This window comes from Takifugu flavidus, chromosome 17 (genome assembly GCF_003711565.1).
Source record: "Takifugu flavidus isolate HTHZ2018 chromosome 17, ASM371156v2, whole genome shotgun sequence".
NCBI lineage: Eukaryota > Metazoa > Chordata > Actinopteri > Tetraodontiformes > Tetraodontidae > Takifugu > Takifugu flavidus.
This window is the reverse complement of record NC_079536.1, coordinates 802,718-827,602: the sequence shown is the minus strand read 5'-3', so window position 1 is coordinate 827,602 and position 24,885 is coordinate 802,718. Positions and strand designations below refer to the sequence as shown.

Below are 24,885 nucleotides of genomic sequence, written 5' to 3'. Positions count from 1 at the left end.
CCACGCCCACAGAGATTAATGCCCCGTCCTCGAGCACAGCTGTCAATCACAAGATGTTGATGGGCTTTGTTGGCCTTGTAGCCACAGACGGACGGACGGACGGACGGACACGCGGTCACACAGACGGTCTGGAGTTATCGGTGTTTGGCTCCCTCTACCGGTTACGCTCGTCAACAACAGTCTTGCAAAAAAAACAAAAACCCGAGTTTGGGCCGGAGTTCGGTTCGGATCGCGTTAGCGCCGTGTTGCGATTCTCTGGTCGCTTCCAGAATTCCCGATGCAGACGGGCTTTGATCAGGGCAGTGTTGAATTGAACATTTTAAGTAAAAATCTCTAAATCTGGGCTGAGATCTCCACTGGGCTCCTGACGTTTGTTCCACTTTTATAATTTAAACGTTTAGGTTGATTGGTGTAAACTGATCCGTGGGGGGGGGGGTTGACAGACTTTTTGATGGCGAGTTCTGGTTAAAGACGCTATTGTTCTGTTATTTAATTTTATAACCAGGCGGGGACTGAGTTTCATCATTTGAACCGCTTGTCTCGCGGAGCTGCCCTGTGATTGGCCGGAGGGAGCTGTCAGTCATGGCGTGGGCGGGGCTTACGCGCTCCTTCTGGACCTATGTGAAGTCGGTGTGCGTGTCGGTGTTTTTCACTAAGAAAAAAGTGAGGAGAAGAAGAAGAAGAAAAGAGGAAAGAAAGAAAGAAACAAGAAAAAAACAAAGGAAGAAACAAAGGAAAAAGAAGAAGCTTCGTACTTTGAGTTTGCTGGATTTTCTGTTTCTGAACAATGTAACTTCGGCTGCTGGACCGACAGACAGGCAGGCAGACAGACAGGCAGACAGACAGGCTGGCTGGCTGACCTGGCAGCGAGACCTTCAGCATCTGTAGCTCGTTCCGTTCCGGAGCATGGCACCGGGGTGTGTCGCCTCCCTCAGGCGAACCCGAGGCTCCGCCGCCGGTCCCTTGGACCTCTGACACCCAGAAGCAGGAACCAGAACCGGGACTGGATCGGGACCTTTAGGATGTCTGCTGAGCTGGCTGTAGGTGTGGTCTTCAGGGTTCTGCTGCCTCTCACTCTGACTGCAGGTAAGGCCACTGCTACTACAGGGAAAGTTCTGCCACTCGGAAGGTTATTGATAACGTTTCTACTGATCTGAGTGATCAACATCTGATCAAGCGTATTGATCCAGTGAACACTCCCAAGAATCCGCCTTCAGACCACCCCAGTACTGAGTCCTGTGTTTTAACCTGATGCAGTTCCACTCATTAACTGCTCATTTGCTCTTTGAGATAGAGCTCACGTGGGACGTTAGCTGATCAATAAAGTAACCTGAGGATCATTGAACGTGATGACCGGTAAAATTGATCCTCAAATGTCAGCTGGAGGGAGCAGCACGAGGACAGCAGAACGCAGCGCTCACGTCAGGGTGTTTCCGTTCCGTTCTCATCAGTGAAGCAATTACTGATCGCTCTGATTGATCCTCCCGTCTTGGCCTGAGGCTCAGCTACATGTGTGCCAGATGTGTGCACGTGTGTGTGTCTGTGTGTGTGTCTGCGAGTAGCAGAATGCTCGGTTAACTAGCAGCGTCGACTTGGCTGGTCCAGATTTTAAGGTCGAGGGTAGAACCGGGTTAAGGTGAGGTTAGTTGTGACGCTCCGGGGAGGGCTGGGCAAGGCCTCACAAAGATAGAAAGTCTGTGTGTGTTTGCGTGTGTGTGAGAGAGAGAGTGTGTGTGTGTGTGTTTGTGTGTGTTTGTGTATGGATACTTGAAAAATGTGTAGCGCTACAAGGCTGTTTTAGGGTGGAAAAGCATTTCACATTCCAGAGGGGGGGAGGTGTGTATGTTGTGTTAACCTGCTGTTGAACACACACTTGTGAGCTGGAGCAGAGACGATCGGCCTCGTTCATCAAATCAGAGGATTAATCAGAGGATTAATCAGAGGATTAATCTACTGATTTACCAAAAATATTCCAGGCAAATGAAAAACTTGAGTTATTTTTCATGTTTAAAGCCAAATGAGCACACGGCCCGTTGGCCCTCTGCTCCCCGTCCCGGTAACCCCGGAGAGCGGCGCGTTGGCCCCCGGAGAGCGGCGCGTCGGCCCCCGGAGAGCGGCGCGTCGGCCCCCGGAGAGCGGCGCGTCGGCCCCCGGAGAGCGGCGCGTCCTGGCGACTCAAACCTACAATTATCCTCCAATAAAGCGGCGCTCTGCAGCAACACCCTGATGCAGCGCCGGGACCTGAACTGACTCAGATCCCGCTGCTGTCCCAACACGTCACACCTGAACACCTGTGTGCATGCGCGCGTGCACGTGATGGAATGTGGTCACGTCTGTCTGCCGCTCACGCCCTCCTGTCTGCAGCCTGCGTGGTGCGCTACAACGCCTTCTCCCTGGTCTACATCCTGCTGCTGCTGCTGCTGCCGCTGCTGCCTGAGCCCGCCCCCTCCTCCACCTCAGGTACGCCCGCTCACCTGTACACACTCACCAGCGGGAGGAAGCCATTGTGTTCGATCCAGTAGATTCTCTATGATCATGGTGTGATCTGGTCCCAGTGGCATCGTGTCTGATGATGTTTCACAGAACATCCTCATTTTCTTATTACAGCGTGATGATGTCATAGCAGCTGTGGCTGATGGTCACTCAGGGGTACAGTGATGTCATTAGGGGGGGGGTAATGTCTCTGCTGCCCAACACACGCACACACACATGCACACACACACACACACGCCTCAGGTGATGACAGGATGCGAGTCCTTTCCTGTAGGATCTTCCTGAGGAAACATAAAGAATAGTGGGGGGACTCAGATCTGATGACATATTATGACATCACATCCTGTGTTCTAGTTCTGCAGGAAGTGGCTGGAGACAGGCTGCAGACCTGTAGACAGGGACTAAAGTGGGACAGTGGGACAGACGTCCCGTTCAGAAATGGAGTCAGAACTCCTCAGCCGTGTGTTGTGTGAGCGGGGGGGTCCGTGTCCACGTCTCTGTTGCTGTCCTGCAGGTCGACACACCTGCCGCAGGTGTGTCGTTTTAACGTGTCACTTCTGTTTGGCAGGTAACACCTGTCGCTGTGTGACGGCCGTGTGCCTCTCCAGTTTCCTCTTCCTGTTACTGCAGTCCTTCTTTCAGGTCACCACGGCACTGCTGCAGCCTGAGCACAACTGTAAGGCCCGCAGCACGCCGCCAGCACGCCGTCTGTCTGTCCGCCAGCACGCCGCCAGCACGCCGTCTGCCCGTCAGCACGCCGTCCGCCCGTCAGCATGCCGTCTGTCTGTCCGCCAGCACGCCGCCCGCCCACCAGCACGCCGTCCGCCCGTCAGCATGCCGTCTGTCTGTCTGCCAGCACGCCGTCTGTCTGTCTGCCAGCACGCCGTCTGTCTGTCTGCCAGCACGCCGTCCGCCCACCAGCACGCCGTCCGCCCACCAGCACGCCGTTCCGTCTGCCTGTCTCTCTGCCTGGCTGTCTTTATTTTTCTGTCTGTTTGTCTGCTTGATTGTCTGTATCTGTGATCTGTTGGTCTGTCTGTCTCTCTGTGACCTGTCTGTCCTTCTGTCCGTCTCTCTGTGACCTGTCTGTCTGTCAGTCTGTCTCTCTGTGACCTGTCTGTCTCTCTGTGACCTGTCAGTCTGTCTCTCTGTGACCTGTCTGTCTGTCAGTCTGTCTCTCTGTGACCTGTCTGTCTCTCTGTGACCTGTCAGTCTGTCTCTCTGTGACCTGTCTGTCTCTCTGTGACCTGTCTGTGATACGTCTGCAGGTACATCGTGGCAGAAAGCTCTCGGTCAGGTCGGCTTAGTGAGGTAAGAAAGTAAAAAACTTCATCAAGATCAAAAACATCACAAAACACACACACGTACACACACGTACACACACACACACACACACACACACACACGCACACACACACACACACACGCCTCAGGTGATGACAGGATGCGAGTCCTTTCCTGTAGGATCTTCCTGAGGAAACATAAAGAATAGTGGGGGGACTCAGATCTGATGACATATTATGACATCACATCCTGTGTTCTAGTTCTGCAGGAAGTGGCTGGAGACAGGCTGCAGACCTGTAGACAGGGACTAAAGTGGGACAGTGGGACAGACGTCCCGTTCAGAAATGGAGTCAGAACTCCTCAGCCGTGTGTTGTGTGAGCGGGGGGGTCCGTGTCCACGTCTCTGTTGCTGTCCTGCAGGTCGACACACCTGCCGCAGGTGTGTCGTTTTAACGTGTCACTTCTGTTTGGCAGGTAACACCTGTCGCTGTGTGACGGCCGTGTGCCTCTCCAGTTTCCTCTTCCTGTTACTGCAGTCCTTCTTTCAGGTCACCACGGCACTGCTGCAGCCTGAGCACAACTGTAAGGCCCGCAGCACGCCGCCAGCACGCCGCCAGCACGCCGTCCGCCCACCAGCACGCCGTCTGCCCGTCAGCACGCCGTCTGTCTGTCCGCCAGCACGCCGCCCGCCCACCAGCACGCCGTCCGCCGTCAGCATGCCGTCTGTCTGTCTGCCAGCACGCCGTCTGTCTGTCTGCCAGCACGCCGTCTGTCTGTCTGCCAGCACGCCGTCTGTCTGTCTGCCAGCACGCCGTCTGCCCGTCAGCACGCCGTCCGCCCACCAGCACGCCGTCTGTCTGTCCGCCAGCACGCCGTCAGCACGCCGCCAGCACGCCGTCTGTCTGTCCGCCAGCACGCCGCCCGCCCGCCGTCAGCACGCCGTCCGCCCCCACCAGCACGCCGTCTGTCTGTCTGCCAGCACGCCGTCTGTCTGTCTGCCAGCACGCCGTCTGTCTGTCTGCCAGCACGCCGTCTGCCCGTCAGCACGCCGTTCCGTCTGCCTGTCTCTCTGCCTGGCTGTCTTTATTTTTCTGTCTGTTTGTCTGCTTGATTGTCTGTATCTGTGATCTGTTGGTCTGTCTGTCTCTCTGTGACCTGTCTGTCTCTCTGTGACCTGTCTGTCTCTCTGTGACCTGTCTGTGATACGTCTGCAGGTACATCGTGGCAGAAAGCTCTCGGTCAGGTCGGCTTAGTGAGGTAAGAAAGTAAAAAACTTCATCAAGATCAAAAACATCACAAAACACACACACGTACACACACATACACACGCGTACACACACGTACACACTCGTACACACTCGTACACACTCGTACACACACATACACACGCATACACACTCGTACACACAGTCAGTCAAACTTGATTGATTGTGCAGGTGAATCTTCCTCCTGAACTATAATTTGCTGTGTTGACTCGTTAATTTTCAGTAGTTTTTATACTCTCCCTCCAGAAGATTTTATCCATATCTGACGGCTTCTATTTTCAGTTTTCCAAGGTGCACATTTTAAAAGCATCCCAACATGCTAAAGACGGTTGCTATGGAGCAGGAACAGTTTGATACCGTAATCGTTACTATAGATACAGTCCTGAAACCTCCTTCTTCTTCTGTTAAAATAAGAACTGAGCTGTTGGAATGGTCCCGAATCCCAGGATGAAAAAACATCTGACATCTGATCCTGTGTGTGTGTGCGTGAGTGTGTGAGTGTGTGTGTGCGTGAGTGTGTGTGTGCGTGAGTGTGTGAGTGTGTGTGAGTGACAGACTTGTACACAGTAGTCTCTGTGTCTGGACTACATGGCTCTACATACACCTACACATGCCAATAAACAGAGCAACACACACACACACACACACACACACACACACACACACTTGCAACTTCAGAACCTAAGATTATTTCAAGATGTTTGTTCTCAAAATGCTATAAACAAACGTGTGTGTTCAGTCTGACAGGAAGTGACGCAGGCTCTGCAGTGAGACAGGTGTTTCCAGATATTGGTGTTCTGGTTGTGGGGCTGTTAACCTGGAGGCTGATTTTAAGGTTGAACGTGGGTCCACACGCACAGGTAACCACACACACACACACACACACACACACATGCACACACGCACACACACACACACATCCTTGTTATTCTATCTTTGTAAGGTCTTCCAGATATTTATCCTATCTCTAACCTACCCTAACCAACCCTAACCTACCCTAACCTAACCCATACCTTAACCCAGAACCAATTCTAAACTCAACCTTAAAACCAGATCTTAACCCTCCAATAGTCCTTTGATGTTGCGAAGACCAGACCAAACATCTTCACTCTGCTTCACACACACACACACACACACACACACTCGGTACTGAAGCAGGTGTAACCATGTTACATCGTCTCCTCTTGTTTCTTAATCGGGTTTCCTGTCTGTTAGGCAGTAACTCAGTAAGCTATTTATTAACTATAATGTGGTTATCTGACTGCATCAATACACACACACACACATTCTCAGATTTCTGTTTCAGTTGTTGCATTAACATCTGCTTATTAACATGAAACCAGAGCAGCAGCGGATGGTGATGATGATGATGAGGGTGATGATGGTGATGGTGATGAGGGTGGTGATGGTGGTGATGGTGGTGATGGTGGTGATGGTGGTGATGGTGATGAGGGTGATGAGGGTGTGATGATGATGATGATGATGGTGATGATGATGATGGTGGTGATGGTGGTGATGGTGATGGTGATGGTGATGATGTGATGGTGGTGATGGTGATGATGGTGATGGTGATGATGAGGATGATGATGGTGATGGTGATGATGTGATGGTGGTGATGAGGGTGATGGTGATGATGGTGGTGATGAGGGTGATGATGATGATGATGTGATGAGGGTGATGATGTTGATGATGATGATGGTGGTGATGATGATGAGGGTGATGATGTTGATGATGAGGATGATGATGGTGATGATGGTGATGATGAGGGTGATGATGATGATGATGAGGGTGATGATGTTGATGATGAGGATGATGATGGTGATGATGATGATGATGAGGGTGATGGTGATGAGGGTGATGGTGATGATGGTGATGATGAGGGTGATGATGAGGGTGATGGTGGTGGTGATGATGAGGATGATGATGGTGATGATGATGAGGGTGATGATGATGATGAGGGTGATGATGATGATGATGGTGATGGTGAGGGTGATGATGATGGTGGTGATGGTGGTGGTGATGATGAGGGTGATGGTGGTGGTGATGATGATGGTGGTGATGATGATGATGAGGGTGATGATGATGAGGGTGATGATGGTGATGATGAGGGTGCTGATGATGGTGATGATGGTGAGGGTGATGATGGTGATGATGATGGTGATGAGGATAGTGAAGGTAATGACATAGCGATGGTGGTAATGGTGATGGTGATGGTGGTGATGGTGATGGTGGTGGTGATGGTGGTGGTGATGAGGATAGTGAAGGTAATGACATAGCGATGGTGGTGATGATGATGATGGTGATGATGGTGGTGATGATGATGATGGTGATGATGATATCAGACATGATTTGAGATGAAAACATCAGACAGGTGAATTGATGACTGCTGAAGTAATTTCCAAAATGGTGTTTTCAGACTCATCAGGAAGAACAACGAGCACATGGGCTGATGTTTGAGGAAGACTCCTTTGTTGGAGATGAAGAAAAGGAGGTGGACCTGAGGAAGATGATGGTGGTGATGATGATGGTAGTGATTGTCATGAAGATGATGATAATATTGTTGATGATTGTGGTGATGATGGTGGTGATGATGATGGTGGTGGTGGTGGTGACCATGAAGATGATTCTGGTGATGATGGTGATATGATGATGATGATGATGATAGTGGTGAGGATGAAGATGATGATGGCAATGGTGATGATGATAAGATGAAGATGATGATAGTGATGATTAAGCTATCTGAAAACCGCTGAGACATTCCCAAAATGCCGTTTTCAGTCTCCTCGGGAAGAGCAACGAGCAGATGGGCTGATGTTTGAGGAAGACTCCATTCTTGGAGACGATGAAGAGGAGCTCAACAGAAGCAAGATCCTGGTTGAACTGGAGTCGTTGGTTTGTAAAACCAGGCAGATGTTGGGGAACATGATGAAGACTGGAGGGAAGGTTCTGCTGACCGCTCTGCTGGGGCTCACAGGTGACATCTCCATCCAGGAGGAAGCTGCAGAGGTCTCCTCAGAAGTTGACTCTTCTTCTTCTTCTCTCCTCAGGCATCGTCCTGCCCTCTCTCTCCTCCCTCCTTTACCTCCTCTGTTTCCAGTTGCTGTGTACCTGGTGGGCCTGGTGCGGTCGCGTCCCGGCCGCCCTCTTCAGGTGTGTGTCCGTGTTGTCGCTGCTCTACTCCTCTTCCCACTTCCTGCTCTTCTACTGCTACCAGCTGCCCTCGCTGCAGGAGGCGTGGCCTGCCAACGGCACCTCGGCCAGGTAACACACCACGACGGCGTGGACTGAGCTCCAGTGTGAAGCTGCCTTCAGCCACGGCTGCTTGGCCCGGCAGGCTGCCCAAGCCCAAAACAGACGAAAACGTAGACGCAAGGAATCATTGTAGCCTCCTACGATGATTTTATACTGTACATTTGGTGCCTTTCTGTATCAACAAACTAGCTAACAAACGCGTTAACGGACCAACGATGCTCTTTAGCTGTCGGGCCTGTATAACGATTGGTTGTGATTTGATTGGCTCTTGTTGGTGCTTGGGCAGCAGAGCAGCCTGAAGGTCGACAGCTGAGGGTCGTTGTGTTCCGTAGTAGGACAGTGACGGGTTGTTTCCTGTGCAGCGTGTTCGGCCTGGTCCCTGTGGTCTCTGTGGACTGTGCTGCCCCCTGGAGGCTGCAGGTGAACCCTGCGCTCAGCTGGTTTCACTTCATCAACCCTCTGATGCTGCTGCTGCTCTACAACACTGTTGCCAACCTGTGGAGGAACCAGGTGACCCCAGTCAGACGTTTGTGTGGCCGGGCTCCTGTAAAAGCTGCCGATGGCTCATGGGTTCGTGTCTCTGCAGCTGATTGCTGTGGTTGCCGGGCAGGATGGGCAGGGGGTGGAGTCAGGAATCAGTGGGAGTTTGGATATCATGACCACCACCAGCAACCTGAGCGATGAGGTCAGCGGCGAGGTGACGGCCGAGGGGAGGCGGGAGATGTGGAGGAGAGCGCACGGACGACCCAGGAGCACAGAGGTAAACGGACACGATCCCGGTAGATGACTGACAGCACGAGGGACCGCCCCCACTGAAGGTACACCTGTCCGTGTCCAGGTGATGGAGCCGTCAGCCAGTGATAGTCCGGAGTCTGAAGCACAGCCCACTAGGAGTACAGCCTTAGGATTGGACGTTTACTCCCCACATCATTACTCCGTCAGCCAATCAGGTCAGCACGCTACTCTCATATTCCAGTTTGTGGGCGGAGCCTGCTGCTAAGCTCCACCCACCTGCTCACCAGGTGACTCAGGATTTGTGTTCCTCTGTCTCGTGCCACAGACACACTGGAGACTTGTGTGTTTGAGGGAGATGGATGGGAGGAAGAGGAAGATGAAGAGAAGGAAGGGAGGAAGAGCGGCGAGGCAGTCGGCGCCGCCTCCGCGGCGTTCGGCTTCCTCCTGAAACAGAGCTACATCTGTGCTCTGATCGCCATGATGGCGTGGTCCATCACCTACGTGTCGTGGCTCACCTGCGTCCTGCTGCTCTGGTCGTGTGTCCTCTGGATGATGCGAGAGCGGCGGCGCTACACGCTGATGTCATCGCCCTGGTTGGTCGCCTACGGAAACCTGCTGGTCATCCTGCAGTACATCTACAGCTTCCAGGCAGTACGAGAAGTTCCTGGACTGTTCCCGAGCAAAGATGATCCCTGCCGAGAGCTTGCCTCCAAGGTGCTTCACCTGCTGCTTCACCTGCCGGTTCACCTGCTGGTCCACCTGCTGGGTCACCTGCTGGTTCACCTGCCGGTTCACCTGCTGGTCCACCTGCTGGTCCACCTGCTGGTTCACCTGCTGGTTCACCTGCTGGTTCACCTGCTGGTCCACCTGCTGGTTCACCTGCTGGTTCACTGCTGGTTCACCTGTCTTCTGCCGCTGGTCAGTGCTGGTTTTCATCCCTGCTGTCTGTCGTTGCAGCTGTTGTGTCTGTTGACCTTCTGGTTGCTGCTGCGTCAGGCACTGACCGAGAAGAGAGACAGACAGAAAGCTGGACAAGAAGCCACTGCGCTCTCCACCATATCGGTCCACGTGGAAGGTAAGACACCTGTGTCACTGCAGAACACCTGTGTCACCACCTCGTCGCCTGAAGGAGGCGCTGCTGTGTTCCAGATGGGCAGCGGGTCTACGAGGACCTGCAGGAGAAGAAAGAGGAGGTGTCGTATGAGGAGGTGCTGCTCCTCCACAGAGTAGGAGGAGGGGTGAAGATGGAAGCTCTGGCCGCCGTGGTCAGAAGGATGTTCGTCAAATACTGGATCTACATCTGTGGAACCATGTTCTTCTTTGTCAGCTTCGAGGGGAAAATTGTCCTCTACAAGGTCATCTACATGGTCATGTTCCTGTGCTGCGTCGCCCTTTACCAGGTAGTAGCATTACTGCTGCGCACGTGCACGCGCACGTGCACTGCTGTTGTGATCGGTGGCATCGGTCCGTCTGATTTCTGCCGCCTCCGTCCGTCTCTCTGTAGCTGAACTACGAGCGTTGGCGTGCCTGGCTCAGGGGCTTCTGGGTAGCCGTGGTGGTGTACTCCATGCTAGTGCTCATTCTGATCTACACCTTCCAGTTCCCATCGTCCCCTCACACCTGGAGCTACTACAGTGGCCTCAGCACCCACAGGTAAACAGCAGAGCGCGGCCCCCTCCCACCCCCCAACATCTGCCCCCCCAACATCTGCCCCACCTTCAGTGTGTCCACCTGTGCTGTGTCTCAAGGTTGGAGGATGTTGGACTGGAGAAGTTCTCAGTTCCTGTTCTCTTCACAAAGATCTTCATCCCCGCTGCGTTCCTCCTGGTAGTCCAACGCCGCTCTAGAACCTCGGCCTTCAGGCTACAGTGTCACTGTAAGGACTTCTTCTCCGCTTCCTGTTTTCCACAGGTGTGTATCATTCACCTGCATTACTTCCACGAGCCGTTCCTTCAGCTGACTGATCTGAAGACTGTGGTGGAGACACACAACAGCACCATCACCAGGTCAATGAGACTAGATCCAAACTACCTCGACTCCTTCCAGGTTTTTCCACCTGAATCTCCTCCTCATCAGTCCAAGATCACCAACGCTGCTCCTTTTCACCTCTGACCACCTCCCAAACCCCAACTGACCCCTGCTTCTCACCTGTGTCACCTACCTGTAGGCTCGTCCACTCTGATGGGAGCCTCGTTGACCTGTCGGTGGGCGGAGCTCCTGAGCCTCAGCTGCTGGAGGAGAGAGGAGGGCAGAGGGAGCCGACGAAGGAGCAGTGGGTGAAGGAGGAGGAGGACTACAGCTGCGTTTTTGACAAGGAGTCTTTGTCCGACACGATAACAGGTAAATGCTCTTCGTCGTGGTCATCGTCGTTATCGCCGTGGCAGCAGCACCGCTGATCATCCCGTCTGTCCTCAGCCCTGGTCTCCTGGAGGCTGGTGGTGGACCGGCTCTCGGTGTTGTTCCTCCACCTGCTCCTCTCCCTCCAGAGGCTCCAGCACCTCCTCTGGTGGCTGCTGGAGCTTCACATTGTGAAGATCGTGTCCTCCTACATCATCTGGGTGTGCGTGAAGGAGGTCAGACCGCTGCTCTGTCCCCGAGCGTCCGCCTCCCCGTCTCCTCTTGACCCGTCTGTCTCCTGCAGGTGTGTCTCTTTAACCTGGTGTTCGTGCTGTGTGTGGGCGTGTCTCTGCCCTGCAGGGGGTGGCGCCCCCTGCTGTCAGGACTCTGCACTGCATGGACCTGTGTGGTGACCGTGTGTAAGATGTTGTACCAGCTCAACGTCGTCCAGCCCAACAGATACTCCGCCACCTGCACCATGGTAACCATAGCAACAGTATCCCCCCTGCCCCCTGTGACCTGCTGAGTGCGTGAAAGTTGCTTATTGTCATCTACTTGTTTTCGCTGTAGCCAGTCAACGCCAGCGCCGACCTGTCTCGCTCCGTGTTGTACGCTGGACCAGTTGACCCCTCCCAGTGGGTGGGGCTTCACAAAACAGATGGAAAATTGCTGGACTACCTGAGGGTGAGGCATGAGGGTCACCGACGGCGTTTAGATTTGGGATGGTAACAGCACGCAAACGTTTGACTCCGCTTTGCCTCCACAGTATAACCTGATGATGCTAGCGCTGTTAGCCTTCGAGGTGACCATCTACCGACACCAGAAGCTCTACCGCCTTCGCCATAACCAGCTCACGCCTCCCACCCGAACCCTCTTTCACCACATCACCAGGTGCCACCTGGACGAGAGCGTGCCGAGCTGCCTTAAGTACTTCCTCAACTACTTCTTTTACAAGTTTGGTTTGGAGGTGAGAGTTTCTGATTTGAAACTAGCGAGAAGCAACTTGTGTTGCAAATGTAAACGTTGCTCCTGCTCCTCCTGCTCCTCCTCCTCCTCCTCCTCCTCCTCCTCCTCCTCCTCCTCCTCCTCCTCCTCCTCCTGCTCCTCCTCCTCCTCCTCAGACCTGCTTCCTCCTGGCTGTGAATGTGATTGGTCAGCGAATGGATCTGTTCGCTGTGGGCCACGCCTTCGGCCTCATCACCGTCCTGTCGTGTCGTAGCCGGGAGCGCATCGCCTCAGTTTGGCCTAAATACTGCTACTTCCTGTCGGGGATGTTGTGCTTCCAGTACCTGCTGTGCATCGGCTTCCCTCCTGCAGCCTGTAAAGGTAGAAAGATGAACCAGATCAGCCTGAAACCAGGCAAAAATACGAATACATGGGATGTCTGGAACTCTGTGGTGGTCCTGCTCACCTGTCCTGGATCCTGTGGGTCTCTGAGGTCATCAGGACCTGCTGGTCTCAGAATTAAAAACGTGTTTGTGTGTGGGGTGTTTTACAGATTATCCCTGGAGACCTCCGTCCTCCAACGTGGATTCCAATGTGGTGAAGTGGCTCTTCCTCCCCGATCACATGACCCCACCAAACCCTCTCTTCCTGCTCTGTAAGATCACTGCTGACTTTTTAAAACCACACTAAGTGATTTTCTCTAAAGGAAGCGGGACATTTGCGTTCCTGTGGTGGCACCTGTTCTCCATCCTGATCTCCGTCCTGTTCTCCTTCCTATTCTCCATCCTGTTCTCCTTCCTGATCTCCTTCCTGATCTCCATCCTGATCTCCATCCTGATCTCCATCCTGTTCTCCTTCCTGATCTCCATCCTGTTCTCCATCCTGTTCTCCATCCTGTTCTCCCTCCTGTTCTCCTTCCTGTTCTCCGTCCTGATCTCCGTCCTGATCTCCGTCCTGTTCTCCGTCCTGTTCTCCATCCTGTTCTCCATCCTGTTCTCCGTCCTGTTCTCCATCCTGTTCTCCGTCCTGTTCTCCGTCCTGATCTCCGTCCTGTTCTCCGTCCTGTTCTCCATCCTGATCTCCGTCCTGTTCTCCGTCCTGTTCTCCGTCCTGATCTCCGTCCTGATCTCCGTCCTATTCTCCGTCCTGTTCTCCATCCTGTTCTCCATCCTGATCTCCGTCCTGTTCTCCATCCTGTTCTCCATCCTGTTCTCCATCCTGTTCTCCATCCTGTTCTCCTTCCTGATCTCTGTCCTGTTCTCCATCCTGTTCTCCATCCTGTTCTCCATCCTGTTCTCCATCCTATTCTCCATCCTGATCTCCGTCCTGATCTCCATCCTGTTCTCCGTCCTGTTCTCCATCCTGATCTCCATCCTATTCTCCTTCCCGTTCTCCGTCCTGCTCTTCCAGATGATTTCCTGCTGCTGCTCGGCGCCTCTCTGCAGCTCCAGGTGTTCCAGGAGGAGCGTGAGTCGTCTGTTCAGATCCTCGCAGGTGACAACGGTGAGCGTGACGGAGATGACGGACAGCTCTCCGAACAGATCGTGCAGCTGCGTCTCAACACCGTCCCCGACTTCATGATGTGCAGGTTAGCTCCGCCCACTGCAGAGCCGCCCCTCCCCCGCCTTTACCCGCCCTCTTTAGCTCTGCTGTCCTCGTCCACAGGTCCTACCTGGACATGATGAAGGTGATCATCTTCAGCTACATGTTCTGGTTTGTTCTCACCATTATTTTCATCACAGGAACCACCAGGTGAGTGGGCGGAGCCTAGGTCTGAGCCGTGGGGCCGTTTGTGACACTGATGGTGTGACTGCTCCTACAGGATCAGCATCTTCTGCATGGGTTACTTGGTGGCCTGTTTCTACTTCCTGTTGGTGGGGGGAGACCTGCTCCTCAAACCCGTCAGATCCATCCTGGTGTACTGGGACTGTCTGATCGGCTACAACGTGTTTGTGATCACCATGAAGAATATTCTGTCGGTGGGTTTCACGGTCGCAGCGCGTTGGTCCTCACACCTGTGGTGAAATAAACACCTGTGGAATAAACACCTGTGACATAAACACCTGTGAAATAACCACCTGCTCCTCTGTGGGTCCCAGATCCTGGCCTGTGGCTTCATCAAGTCTCTGGTGGTGAATCACTGTTGGCTAATTCAGCTCTTCAGTTTAGCCTGCACCATCAAAGGGTACACCAAACGTATGTAAGGTGCCCGTCTGCCTGCTGACCCGTCTACCTGCTGACCTGTCTGCCTGCTGACCTGTCTGCCTGCTGACCTGTCTGCCTGCTGACCTGTCTCCCTGCTGACCTGTCTGCCTGCTGACCTGTCTGCCTGCTGACCTGTCTCCTGCTGACCTGTCTGCCTGCTGACCTGTCTGCCTACCTGCTGACCCGTCTGCCTGCTGACCCGTCTGCCTGCTGACCCGTCTACCTGCTGACCTGTCTCCCTGCTGACCTGTCTGCCTGCTGACCTGTCTGCCTGCTGACCCGTCTACCTGCTGACCTGTCTGCCTGTCTCCCTGCTGACCTGTCTGCCTGCTGACCCGTCTACCTGCTGACCTGTCTCCCTGCTGACCTGTCTACCTGCTGACCTGTCTGCCTGTCTCCCTGCTGACCTGTCTCCCTGCTGACCTGTCTCCCTGCTGACCCGTCTGCCTGCTGACCCGTCTCCCTGCTGACCCGTCTGCCTGCTGACCTGTCTGCCTGCTGACCTGTCTCTCTGCTGACCTGTCTCCCTGCTGACCTGTCTGCCTGTCCTACAGCGGAGCAGCAGAGCAGCAAACAGTGCGAGTTGCCGAGCGACGAGGCGGGCATCATCTGGGATGGCGTTTGTTTCTGCTTCCTGTTGCTGCAGCGGAGAGTCTTCAGGAGCCACTACTTCCTGTATGTGGTCCTCGACCTGCAGAACACACAACTGCTGGCCTCAAGGTACACACTCACACACACACACACACACACCACACACACACACACACACCCGTACACACACACGGGCAGGTTAATGTGACGCCCGTACACACACACACAGGCAGGTTAATGTGATGCCCGTACACACACACACACACAGGCAGGTTAATGTGACGCCCGCACACACACACACACACACACGCGGGCAGGTTAATGTGACACCCGTACACACACGGGCAGGTTAATGTGACGCCCGTACACACACACACACACACGGGCAGGTTAATGTGACGCCCGTACACACACACACACACATGGGCAGGTTGTGACGTCCAGACTGTGTGTGTGTCTCAGGGGGGCGGAGCTGATCCAGGCCGCTACAGTGAAGGCTGTGAGAGCGAGGCTGGAGGTGGAGAAGACCTCGATGGACCTGCTGAAGCGACAGTAGGCCCGATTCTGTCTCCTGGGACGGGCAGAACCAGGAGCAACTCTGACGGTCCTGTCTGTGTCCTTTAGGATGGAGAGGATCAAATCCAGGCAGCAGAAGTTCCGCAGGGGGAAAGAGAAGATGTTGAGCTTGAAGCAGGACAGTTTTCACACCGAGGGTCCGTGAACTAAAACGGTTTCCTGCTCGAAGGCTCGGCGACGCCTTTCATCTCCATCTGACCCTAACCCGTCTGACCCTAACCCGTCTGATCTGCAGGTCAGGAGAACAAGAGGGAGCAGAAGGAGTGGTGGAGACCCTGGGTGAACCACGCCTCCAGTGAGTCCGCTGACCTTTAACCTCCCTGTGGTCCAGAGTGGGAGTGGCGTTACTGTCTGTCTCTCTGCCTGTCTGACTGTCTCTCTGACCTGTCTGACTGTCTCTCTGACCTGTCTGTCTGTCTGCCTGCCTGCCTGTCTGTCTGCCTGCCTGTCTGTCTGTCTCTCTGACCTGTCTGACTGTCTCTCTGACCTGTCTGTCTGTCTCTCTGCCTGTCTGCCTGTCTCTCTGCCTGTCTGACTGTCTCTCTGCCTGTCTGACTGTCTCTCTGTGTCTCTGCCTGTCTGACTGCCTGTCTGACTGCCTGTCTGACTGTCTCTCTGTGTCTCTGCCTGTCTGACTGTCTCTCTGCCTGTCTGCCTGTCTGACTGTCTCTCTGCCTGTCTGACTGTCTCTCTGCCTGTCTCTCTGCCTGTCTCTCTGCTGTCTGCCTGTCTCTCTGACTGTCTCTCTGCCTGTACTTCTGTCTCTCTGCCTGTCTGACTGTCTCTCTGCCTGTCTCTCTGCCTGTCTGCAGTGGTTAGGAGTGGTGACTACTACCTGTTTGAGACCGACAGTGAGGAAGAAGAGGAGGAAGATAAGAAGCAGGAAAAAGAAAACAAGAAGGAAGCTCTACCTGAAAAATCTGCCTTCCAGGTGAGACTGAAAACCCAGGTGTACTGAGATGGTGGTGCTGGGGAATACGTGGATTCCTGGGTCAACCTGTCTGTCTGCCTGCCTGCCTGTCTGTCTGCCTGCCTGTCTGTCTTCAGTTCGTCTATCATGCCTGGATAACAGACTCCAGAACAGCAATGAGAGCTCGTAACAACCAAAAGAAGTTCTGGAAAAAGAATTCATCTGACAGACGAAACAGGAGAGAGGAGACCAGAGCAGGTGAGGGGGTCGGGGTCAAAGGTCACCAATTCTGATCCAGCTCCTGGTGAAACAGCCTCCGTGCTTGGGTGGCAACACACCTGCCTGGGTCGGTGCACAGTGGTCACACAGGAGTGTTCCAACCCAGTCAGGTGTTCAGCAGGACAGGGTGGACAAATGGAGCAGTTTCACGGGTCTAAGGCCTCAATCTGCTCAGCAGTCGACGTGTTGGAGGAGACAAAGGAGCAGCAGGAGCACAGCGAGGAGGAGGAGACCGAGGAGGAGCGAGAGGAGGGGCCAGAGGAGGAGCCAGAGGAGGAGCCAGAGGAGGGGCCAGAGGAGGAGCCAGAGGAGGAGCCAGAGGAGGGACCAGGTAGTTCACCTCATCCCAAATGTTCCCCTTTTCTCTTTAATCCATGAGCAACCGTCCAGTTCAGAAGGAATTCATACCACTAGCTGGTGATTTACACAGCGGTTGACTAGTTCCATCCCAGCGGTTGACTAGTTCCATCCCAGCGGTTGACTAGTGCCATCCCAGCGGTTGACTAGTTCCATCCCAGCGGTTGACTAGTTCCATCCCAGCGGTTGACTAGTGCCATCCCAGCGGTTGACTAGTTCCATCCCAGCGGTTGACTAGTTCCATCCCAGCGGTTGACTAGTTCCATCCCAGCAGTTGACTAGTTCCATCCCAGCGGTTGACTAGTTCCATCCCAGCGGTTGATTAGTTCCATCCCAGTGGTTGACTAGTTCCATCCCAGCGGTTGACTAGTGCCATCCCAGCGGTTGACTAGTTCCATCCCAGCGATTGACTAGTTCCATCCCAGCGGTTGACTAGTTCCATCCCAGCGGTTGACTAGTTCCATCCCAGCGGTTGATTAGTTCCATCCCAGCGGTTGACTAGTTCCATCCCAGCGAGGTGGAGCCGCTGTGAGGGCTGTGCTAACGCTGGTACACCAACTTATAATATCAATCAAACTGCAACTTTTTAAAATAAATCCCCGTTTCTGAACTTTGAAATATCGGATCCAATAATTCTGACTGTTCCAATAACACTGGGTACCAGTACCACGCTGGGTCCACTCAAGCTCCAGCTCTAGATACGGACACACTCAACGAGTCCACTCTGGTGTGACCTTCACTGACCTTGGGACCGGGAGTGACCCCACCTCGCTGTGTTCCAGACACGGTGCTGCGGCGCTTCTCCAACACGCTGCGCTTCTGCTGGGTTCTGCTGTCGGCTCTTCTGGACTCTCTGACCGCCTGGGTCAGGGGTCTGTGTCAGGAACACATCGACATCTCCACGGTGCTCCGCATCGAGCGCAGCATGCTGATGCAGCAGGCCAAGCAGGTAGGTGAGCAGCACGGCAGGAGGTCCTGGAGCCCCCAGAGAGCGAGCCGTGTCCTTCTGTCTCCAGGGGAAGGTCCCCACGAGGGAGGCCATTCACCTTTACTACCAAGAGCAGATGATGAAGAGCTCCAGGGAGTCTGGTCTGGACGTCTGTAGCCATGACGATGAGGTCCAGATGTCAGGTGAGAGGGGTAAGGATGAGGACAACGAGGGAGCTCGTACGGATCAGCATGAAGAGGAAACACCAGAGACCAACCTGGATCTGGAACCAGTGTTGGAACCAGCTGGTCTGGATGGTCGGCAGGAGCAACCGGCCGAGGTTCTCTACCCGGAAGGCTGGGAACACAGAGAAGAAAAGGGCGGCGGTGATTACCCAGAAGGCCCTGCGGCCACCACGAGCCAGAAGAGCAGACCGAAGTTGTCCAGGATGGACAGAGTGGAGTCTTCCTCCGTACCTTCGTCTTCAGATGAGGAAGAGGGGCTGATGTGTCCTCACTGGTGGGTTTCCCTCCTCCCGTGGCGTTAGCAGAGGCTCAGGCAGCTAATCTTCGCTCTGTCTCTGAACAGCGATGAAGAGTTTCCTGCCGAGACACAGACGACTCTCAATGTGGCCCCGCCCCCCTCGCCCCTCCTCCCGCCCTCCTACAGCCTGGCTTTGGGTCTGGACCTGCAGGAGGAGCAGCTGGAGCCCGGTTTCAGGAGCAGCCACATTTTAGCCGATTCAGCTTCCACGTTCTGCCCGTTAGCCTCCCACATCCAGGCGCTAACCGCCAGCGAGCTGCTGAAGAACAGGTGAGACACAGGTGAGTCACAGCCGGCTCCCGCCTGGGCTGCAGTCACGCCGCTCCTCTGTTTCAGGACCTTCTACGATGAAGAGCTGGAGTCCTCCGACTGTTTCTACAGCAGCCAGCACCAGCTGTTCCAGCTGTGCTACGCCATTTACAACATCTTGGCAGCCAGGTAACATCTGGAGCACAGGTGAGCGCACATTCAGGGGCGTGGCAGCGGCGCTCAGGCGGCCCTTTCCTCAGGTCGGAGACGGTGTGTTACCTGGTCATCGTGCTGAACCACATGGTGTCGGCCAGCTGCCTGACGCTGGTGCTGCCTGTTCTGGTGTTCCTGTGGGCGACGCTGTCTGTACCCCGGCCCAGCAAGACCTTCTGGATGACGGCCATCGTCTACACGGAGGTGCACGGCTCACCGCGCGCACGCCCGCTCATCGGGCGCCTGCAGCTGACCGTCTGTGTCCGTGTCCCCAGGTAACCATTGTCATCAAGTACTTCTTCCAGTTTGGGTTTTTCCCATTCAACCAGAAGTTGGAGGTGGACCGCTCGAAGCCCTTCCACCCCCCCAACATCCTGGGGGTGGAGAAGAAGGAGGGCTACGTCCTGTACGACCTGCTGCAGCTGCTGGCCCTGTTCTACCACAGAGCCATCCTCAAGGTGAGGACACCCCACACAGAGAGGGAAGCATGGCTCCTCAACATGGCTCCTCAACATGGCTCCTCACCGGGCTCCTCCCCCGCAGCGCCACGGGCTGTGGGACCAGACCGTTGCCATGGAGACGGACGCCGGCCAGGACGCCCAGGAGGACTCTGGCCACGCTGTCAAGCTCGCTGATCCATCGGACAAGTCTGTGCGGCGCCGGGCCAGGAAGCGCACGCAGTCCAGCAGCAGCCAGCAGCCGTCGGTGTCAGGTAGGTTCTGACAGGAACCCCCCAGAGAACCGGCAGCCTCTCTGAGCCCACCCTCAGAAAGCCCGGTTTGCTCCGCCCACGGGTCGTCTGAGGATCTCACCTGTCCTGGCAGGTGATGAAGCCGAGTTCGGAGAGACCTGTAGGCTGGCGAGGAGCCGTCAATGAGCCCAACCTGAAGCTGCCAGGCTGGAGGGATGAGTGACCATCTGTTCTGTGGGTTTCTTAGGCAGCCTGAGCTCCAGAACCGAGCAGCCCGCCAGGCTCCAACTGCTGCTGGAGAAACTGCGGGAACTGTCCATCCGAGCCAAGCTGTACTCCGTCAGCAGGTAGGCGTGGCCCCCCGGGCTGCCCAGGTGCCGCTCACCTGAGGCCTGCTGGGACAGGAGATGATGGGATGCTCCTCTCTCGGCAGGTGCGTCGCTCTTTACCGCCCGGTGCTGCAGTTCTTCAGAGCCCTCATCCAGCCGGAATACAGCGCCGTCACCGACGTTTACGTCCTGATGTTCCTCGCCGACACCGTCGACTTCATCATCATCGTCTTCGGCTTCTGGGCCTTCGGCGTGAGACACGGGAGACATCAGGCGTCACTGCTTCAGTTGTTCCGCTCCTGAAATCTCTCTGATCTCTGCAGAAACACTCTGCTGCCGCTGACATCACTTCCTCCCTGTCAGAGGACCAGGTTCCTGAGGCCTTCCTGGTCATGGTGCTCATCCAGTTTGGTCTGTCTGTCTCTCTGCCTGCCTGCCTGCCTGCCTGACTGTCTGTCTGTCTGACTGTCTGTCTGCCCGTCTGTCTGCAGGCACCATGGTGATTGACAGGGCTCTCTACTTGAGGAAGACGGTTTTGGGGAAGTTGGTCTTTCAGGTCATTTTGGTTTTTGGGATTCACTTCTGGATGTTCTTCATCCTGCCAACAGTCACGGAGAGGTAGTCTGTCTGCATGCCTGTCTGTCTGTCTGCCTGTCTGTCTGTCTGCCTGCCTGCCTGTCTGTCTGCCTGTCTGTCTGCCTGCCTGTCTGTCTGCATGCCTGTCTGCCTGCCTGTCTGTCTGTCTGCCTGTCTGTCTGCATGCCTGTCTGTCTGCATGCCTGTCTGTCTGTCTGTCTGTCTGCCTGCCTGTCTGTCTGCCTGTCTGTCTGCCTGTCTGCATGCCTGCCTGTCTGTCCGCCTGTCTGACTGTCTGTCTGCCTGTCTGTCTGTCTGCCTGCCTGTCCGCCTGTCTGTCTGCCTGTCTATCTGTCCGCCTGCCTGTCTGTCTGCCTGTCTGTCTGCCTGTCTATCTGTCCGCCTGTCTGCCTGCCTGTCTGTCTGCCTGCCTGTCTGTCTGCATGCCTGTCTGTCTGCATGCCTGTCTGTCTGTCTGTCTGCATGCCTGTCTGTCTGCCTGTCTGTCTGCATGCCTGTCTGTCTGCCTGTCTGTCTGTCTGTCTGCATGCCTGCCTGCCTGCCTGCCTGTCTGTCTGCCTGCCTGCCTGTCTGTCTGTCCTGCCTGTCTGTCTGCATGCCTGTCTGTCTACCTGCCTGCCTGCCTGTCTGTCTGTCTGTCTGCATGCCTGCCTGCCTGCCTGCCTGTCTGTCTGCCTGCCTGTCTGTCTGCCTGTCTGTCTGACTGCATGCCTGCCTGCCTGCCTGCCTGCCTGCCTGTCTGCCTGCCTGTCTGTCTACCTGTCTGTCTGTCTGCCTGCCTGCCTGCCTGTCTGTCTGCCTGTCTGACTGCTTTTGTCCGTCTGTTTCCAGGCGGTTCAATCAGAACCTGGTGGCTCAGCTCTGGTATTTCGTCAAGTGTGTTTACTTCGGGTTGTCAGCCTATCAGATCCGCTCCGGTTACCCAACACGGGTTCTGGGAAACTTCCTGACCAAGAGCCACAACTACCTGAACCTGTTCCTGTTCCAGGGGTGAGTCCAGAAGGTCCACACACCCCAGCCGGGCCAGGAGCCCCTTCACTGACTGTCTGTCTCTTTGTGTCTGTAGTTTCCGCCTGGTTCCCTTCCTGACGGAGCTGCGGGCCGTCATGGACTGGGTGTGGACCGACACCACGCTGTCTCTGTCCTCCTGGATCTGCGTGGAGGACGTCTACGCTCACTGCTTCGTCCTGAAGTGTTGGAGAGAGTCGGAGAAGGTGCAGTAGAAGACAAACTGGCAGTGTGTTACCGTGTTTACCGGTTCTTCTGGGAGCATCAAAGACCTTCTGAAGGGTTCTGAAGGGTTCTGAGGGGTTCTGAAGAGTTCTGAGGGGTTCTGAAGGGTTCTGAGGGGTTCTGCTGCTGGGATCGGGATCATGTCCGGCGTATTTGTGTCCTCAGAGGTACCCTCAGCCCCGGGGGCAGAAGAAGAAGCGTGTGGTGAAGTACGGGATGGGCGGGCTGATCGTTCTGCTGCTGATCTGCATCGTCTGGTTCCCGCTGCTCTTCATGTCGCTCATCAAATCTGTGGCCGGAGTCGTCAACCGGCCCCTCGACGTGTCCTTGACCATCACGCTGGGAGGCTTCCAGGTGACCGCGCCGGTCCTGTCACACACCTGTACCGAGGCCGGTGAGGCTCCTGACGGGCCCTGTTGGTGATCCACGGTTTCTCCTGTGATCTGCAGCCCATCTTCACCATGAGCGCGCAGCAGAACCAGCTGAAAGATCTGACAGAAGAGGAGTTTGGCGTGTTCACCAGCTCTTACAGCTACACACCTGTAGGTCCCCCGCGGTCCTGATCCGTGCCGCACCTGTCGGCCGCTAACTCGCCTGCTGCTTCTTCCCAGAGTGCACTGCAGTTTCTGGAGGCCTACAGCCACGAGGACGTGACGGTCGCGGAGCTGCAGGGCAGCAGCAACTCCCTGTGGACCATCAGCCCTCCCAGCAGGCAGTACCTGAGCCAGGTCCTCAACCTGGACCAGTTCCCCCTGACCATGTCCTGGACCATTCAGAGGTGAGGGCAGCAGGTGAGAGCAGGTTCCAGTAGCAGAAGCTCCATCACACCCGCGTTCTTCAACAGGAACCTGACCCTGGGGGCCAAAGCAGAGCTGGCGTCAGGGAAACACGTGACCTACCTGGACGACCCGACCCGTCTGCAGCTGATCCAGCTGCTGAATGGAAGCAGAACACTTCCTGTGTGAGTACTGGCGCTGGCAGATTTAACGAGCTTGACGAGCTTAACGAAGGTGACCTCTTCCTGCTTTCAGGTTAATTCCAGATGTTTTTCCCTGTTTCCTTCGGGCTCCCAGTGATTCCAACGCTAAACCTATTGAACAGCTTTACACAGGTGCTAGATGCACGCACACGCACACACACACACACACACACACACACACACGCACGCACACACACACACACACACACCCCGTGCCATTGTGAACACCAGGTATATTCTCCCTCTCCAATCAGACGAGCACTATAAGGACATCCTGTTGGCGCTGGAGCGGTCCAATCAGAGCACAGAGGTCCAGGAGTGGTGGATTGTGGACCAGCCCGTTGCCAGCTTGGTTCCTGTGGGGGGCAGAACTTTAGTGAGCAGCAAGCGGGAGGCAGGTCTGCAGCTCCTGGTCTTCAGTGACAAAGTCAGTCCTCCCAGTCTGGGTTTTCTGGCCGGATACGGGTACAGAACCTCCGTCTCTCTTGTCTGTGCTGACGTGCAGCTTTTCCAGTAGAGACTCACCAGCTTCTGCTCCTCTGTCCCTGCTTCCCGTCTCCGTGGCCGCAGTATTATGGGATTGTACGCCTCGGTGGTTCTGGTGATCGGGAAGTTCGTGAGAGAGTTCTTCAGCGGGATCAGCCACTCCATCATGTTCGAGGAGCTTCCCTGCGTCGACCGGATCCTCAAACTGTGCACAGACATCTTCCTGGTAAAGCGCAGTAGCAAACAGGCTCCGCCTTCTTCTGCGCCGCCACTCAGCTGACTGTGACGCTCTTGTTTTCTCAGGTGAGGGAAACGGGCGAGCTGGAACTGGAAGAAGAGCTTTACGCCAAGCTGATCTTCCTCTATAGATCTCCAGAGACGCTGATCAAATGGACACGGCGATGAGCGTAGAGCCTCACGGATACGGCGGCGCTCCAGCGTCACGCGTGGAACCGTGAAGTTCTGCAGAAGCAGCGGGCAGCGGCGACCACGCACTGGACCAAGTGCAAGACTTTTATTCTAGAGGTTCAAACGCAGGGAGGAAGTGGGAGGGCGGCGCTGAACGTCCCGCAGGTGTGTCACCTGGAGCTGCTCTCAGAACCGCTCAAACTCTGACGCTCTCCCGTCACTCTTGACTCACAGGCGACTCACTAAGGTTCAGGTGATCCCCTCAATCACGTGGTGGTCGACATCATAGGTCCTGCTGTTTTCACTGGTTTTGAGCTTTATTTTCTGTGTTAGCAACAGCGGCTAAGCTGCCTGTGCTCACTGTGACATTAGAATTACGTCAGGCTACATTTTAAGCTGCATTATCTAGAGATAGATCTATACTAACTAGTATTTGTGAGTGTTTTGTTGGCTATGTGGTGTTTGTGCTCATGATATAGTCGCGCCATCATAGACATGCTACCCTAGCATCTATCAGCGGTGCACAGGGGCGATGCAAGTGTTGCTGTCTAACTGGTATATTAAAATAAAGGTAGCACAACAGCAGCTTTATTTACATTGTTTTTAGTTGCAAATTATCTTCTTGTTAGTTCCAGGTAGGTTTTTACTAAAGTCTTTGCTAGGCTGCATGTTGAATCTGTAATCAGATGGAAGTGAGCTAAGCTAACTCTGTCGCCCCTCAGACTCGGAGGAAATGAGTGAAAACAGCTGTTAAATACACGACAAAGGAAGCTGGTTGTTTATGCTGCCCCCTAGCGATCTAAACTGGAATTACATGTTCAATATATTGCTCGTGTTTTAGTGTCTCACGTCTGTAAGTGAAGTCTGTTTACAACATTTAGCAGTTCCGGCTGTAAACTCAGTTTTCCTGTGAAGATTAAAGCCATAATGTGAAAATAATAAAGATTTGTTTATCGCTCTCAGCTGTTTCCCGGGGAAACCGTTGTATGGAAGAGGGAAA

At 54.7% G+C, this 24,885-nt stretch overlaps 1 protein-coding gene across 2 annotated transcripts; it reads left to right on the top strand.

Moving 5' to 3' along the window:
• Positions 1 to 91: 91 nt before the first annotated feature.
• Positions 92 to 24,847, top strand: LOC130514142 (piezo-type mechanosensitive ion channel component 2-like). 2 transcript variants are annotated; one of them, XM_057013519.1, is made up of 56 exons: positions 92 to 1,086; positions 2,365 to 2,460; positions 3,062 to 3,169; positions 3,762 to 3,804; positions 5,782 to 5,902; positions 7,459 to 7,569; positions 7,821 to 8,016; positions 8,090 to 8,303; positions 8,657 to 8,804; positions 8,881 to 9,054; positions 9,133 to 9,244; positions 9,355 to 9,743; positions 9,987 to 10,104; positions 10,179 to 10,429; positions 10,534 to 10,682; positions 10,778 to 10,856; positions 10,941 to 11,035; positions 11,197 to 11,369; positions 11,445 to 11,602; positions 11,671 to 11,847; positions 11,937 to 12,050; positions 12,133 to 12,333; positions 12,488 to 12,692; positions 12,865 to 12,966; positions 13,722 to 13,899; positions 13,977 to 14,063; positions 14,134 to 14,290; positions 14,411 to 14,507; positions 15,071 to 15,236; positions 15,570 to 15,659; positions 15,732 to 15,820; positions 15,919 to 15,978; positions 16,496 to 16,614; positions 16,731 to 16,851; positions 17,048 to 17,203; positions 18,012 to 18,178; positions 18,246 to 18,676; positions 18,746 to 18,970; positions 19,037 to 19,138; positions 19,210 to 19,366; positions 19,438 to 19,620; positions 19,706 to 19,874; positions 20,101 to 20,200; positions 20,287 to 20,434; positions 20,506 to 20,593; positions 20,674 to 20,800; positions 21,611 to 21,769; positions 21,846 to 21,993; positions 22,178 to 22,366; positions 22,462 to 22,554; positions 22,624 to 22,790; positions 22,857 to 22,973; positions 23,044 to 23,123; positions 23,246 to 23,456; positions 23,562 to 23,703; positions 23,781 to 24,847. In XM_057013519.1, exons 1-56 carry the CDS (start codon positions 1,023 to 1,025, stop codon positions 23,880 to 23,882), a joined length of 8,223 nt encoding a protein of 2,740 aa, XP_056869499.1. In that variant the 5' UTR covers positions 92 to 1,022; the 3' UTR covers positions 23,883 to 24,847. The 2 variants fall into 2 exon arrangements, with proteins under 2 accessions (XP_056869499.1, XP_056869498.1); XM_057013518.1 differs by lacking the exons at positions 3,062 to 3,169; positions 3,762 to 3,804 and adding an exon at positions 4,992 to 5,034 and having other exon boundaries at positions 93 to 1,086.
• Positions 24,848 to 24,885: the final 38 nt, after the last annotated feature.

Coding starts and splice junctions, on each gene's coding strand:
- LOC130514142 (XM_057013519.1), top strand. CDS start 1,023: ATGTCTGCTGAGCTGGCTGTAGGTGTGGTCTTCAGGGTTCTGCTGCCT. Junction 21,770..21,845: donor AACCTGTTCCTGTTCCAGGG/GTGAGTCCAGAA, acceptor TTGTGTCTGTAG/TTTCCGCCTGGTTCCCTTCC. Junction 22,367..22,461: donor TCACGCTGGGAGGCTTCCAG/GTGACCGCGCCG, acceptor TGTGATCTGCAG/CCCATCTTCACCATGAGCGC.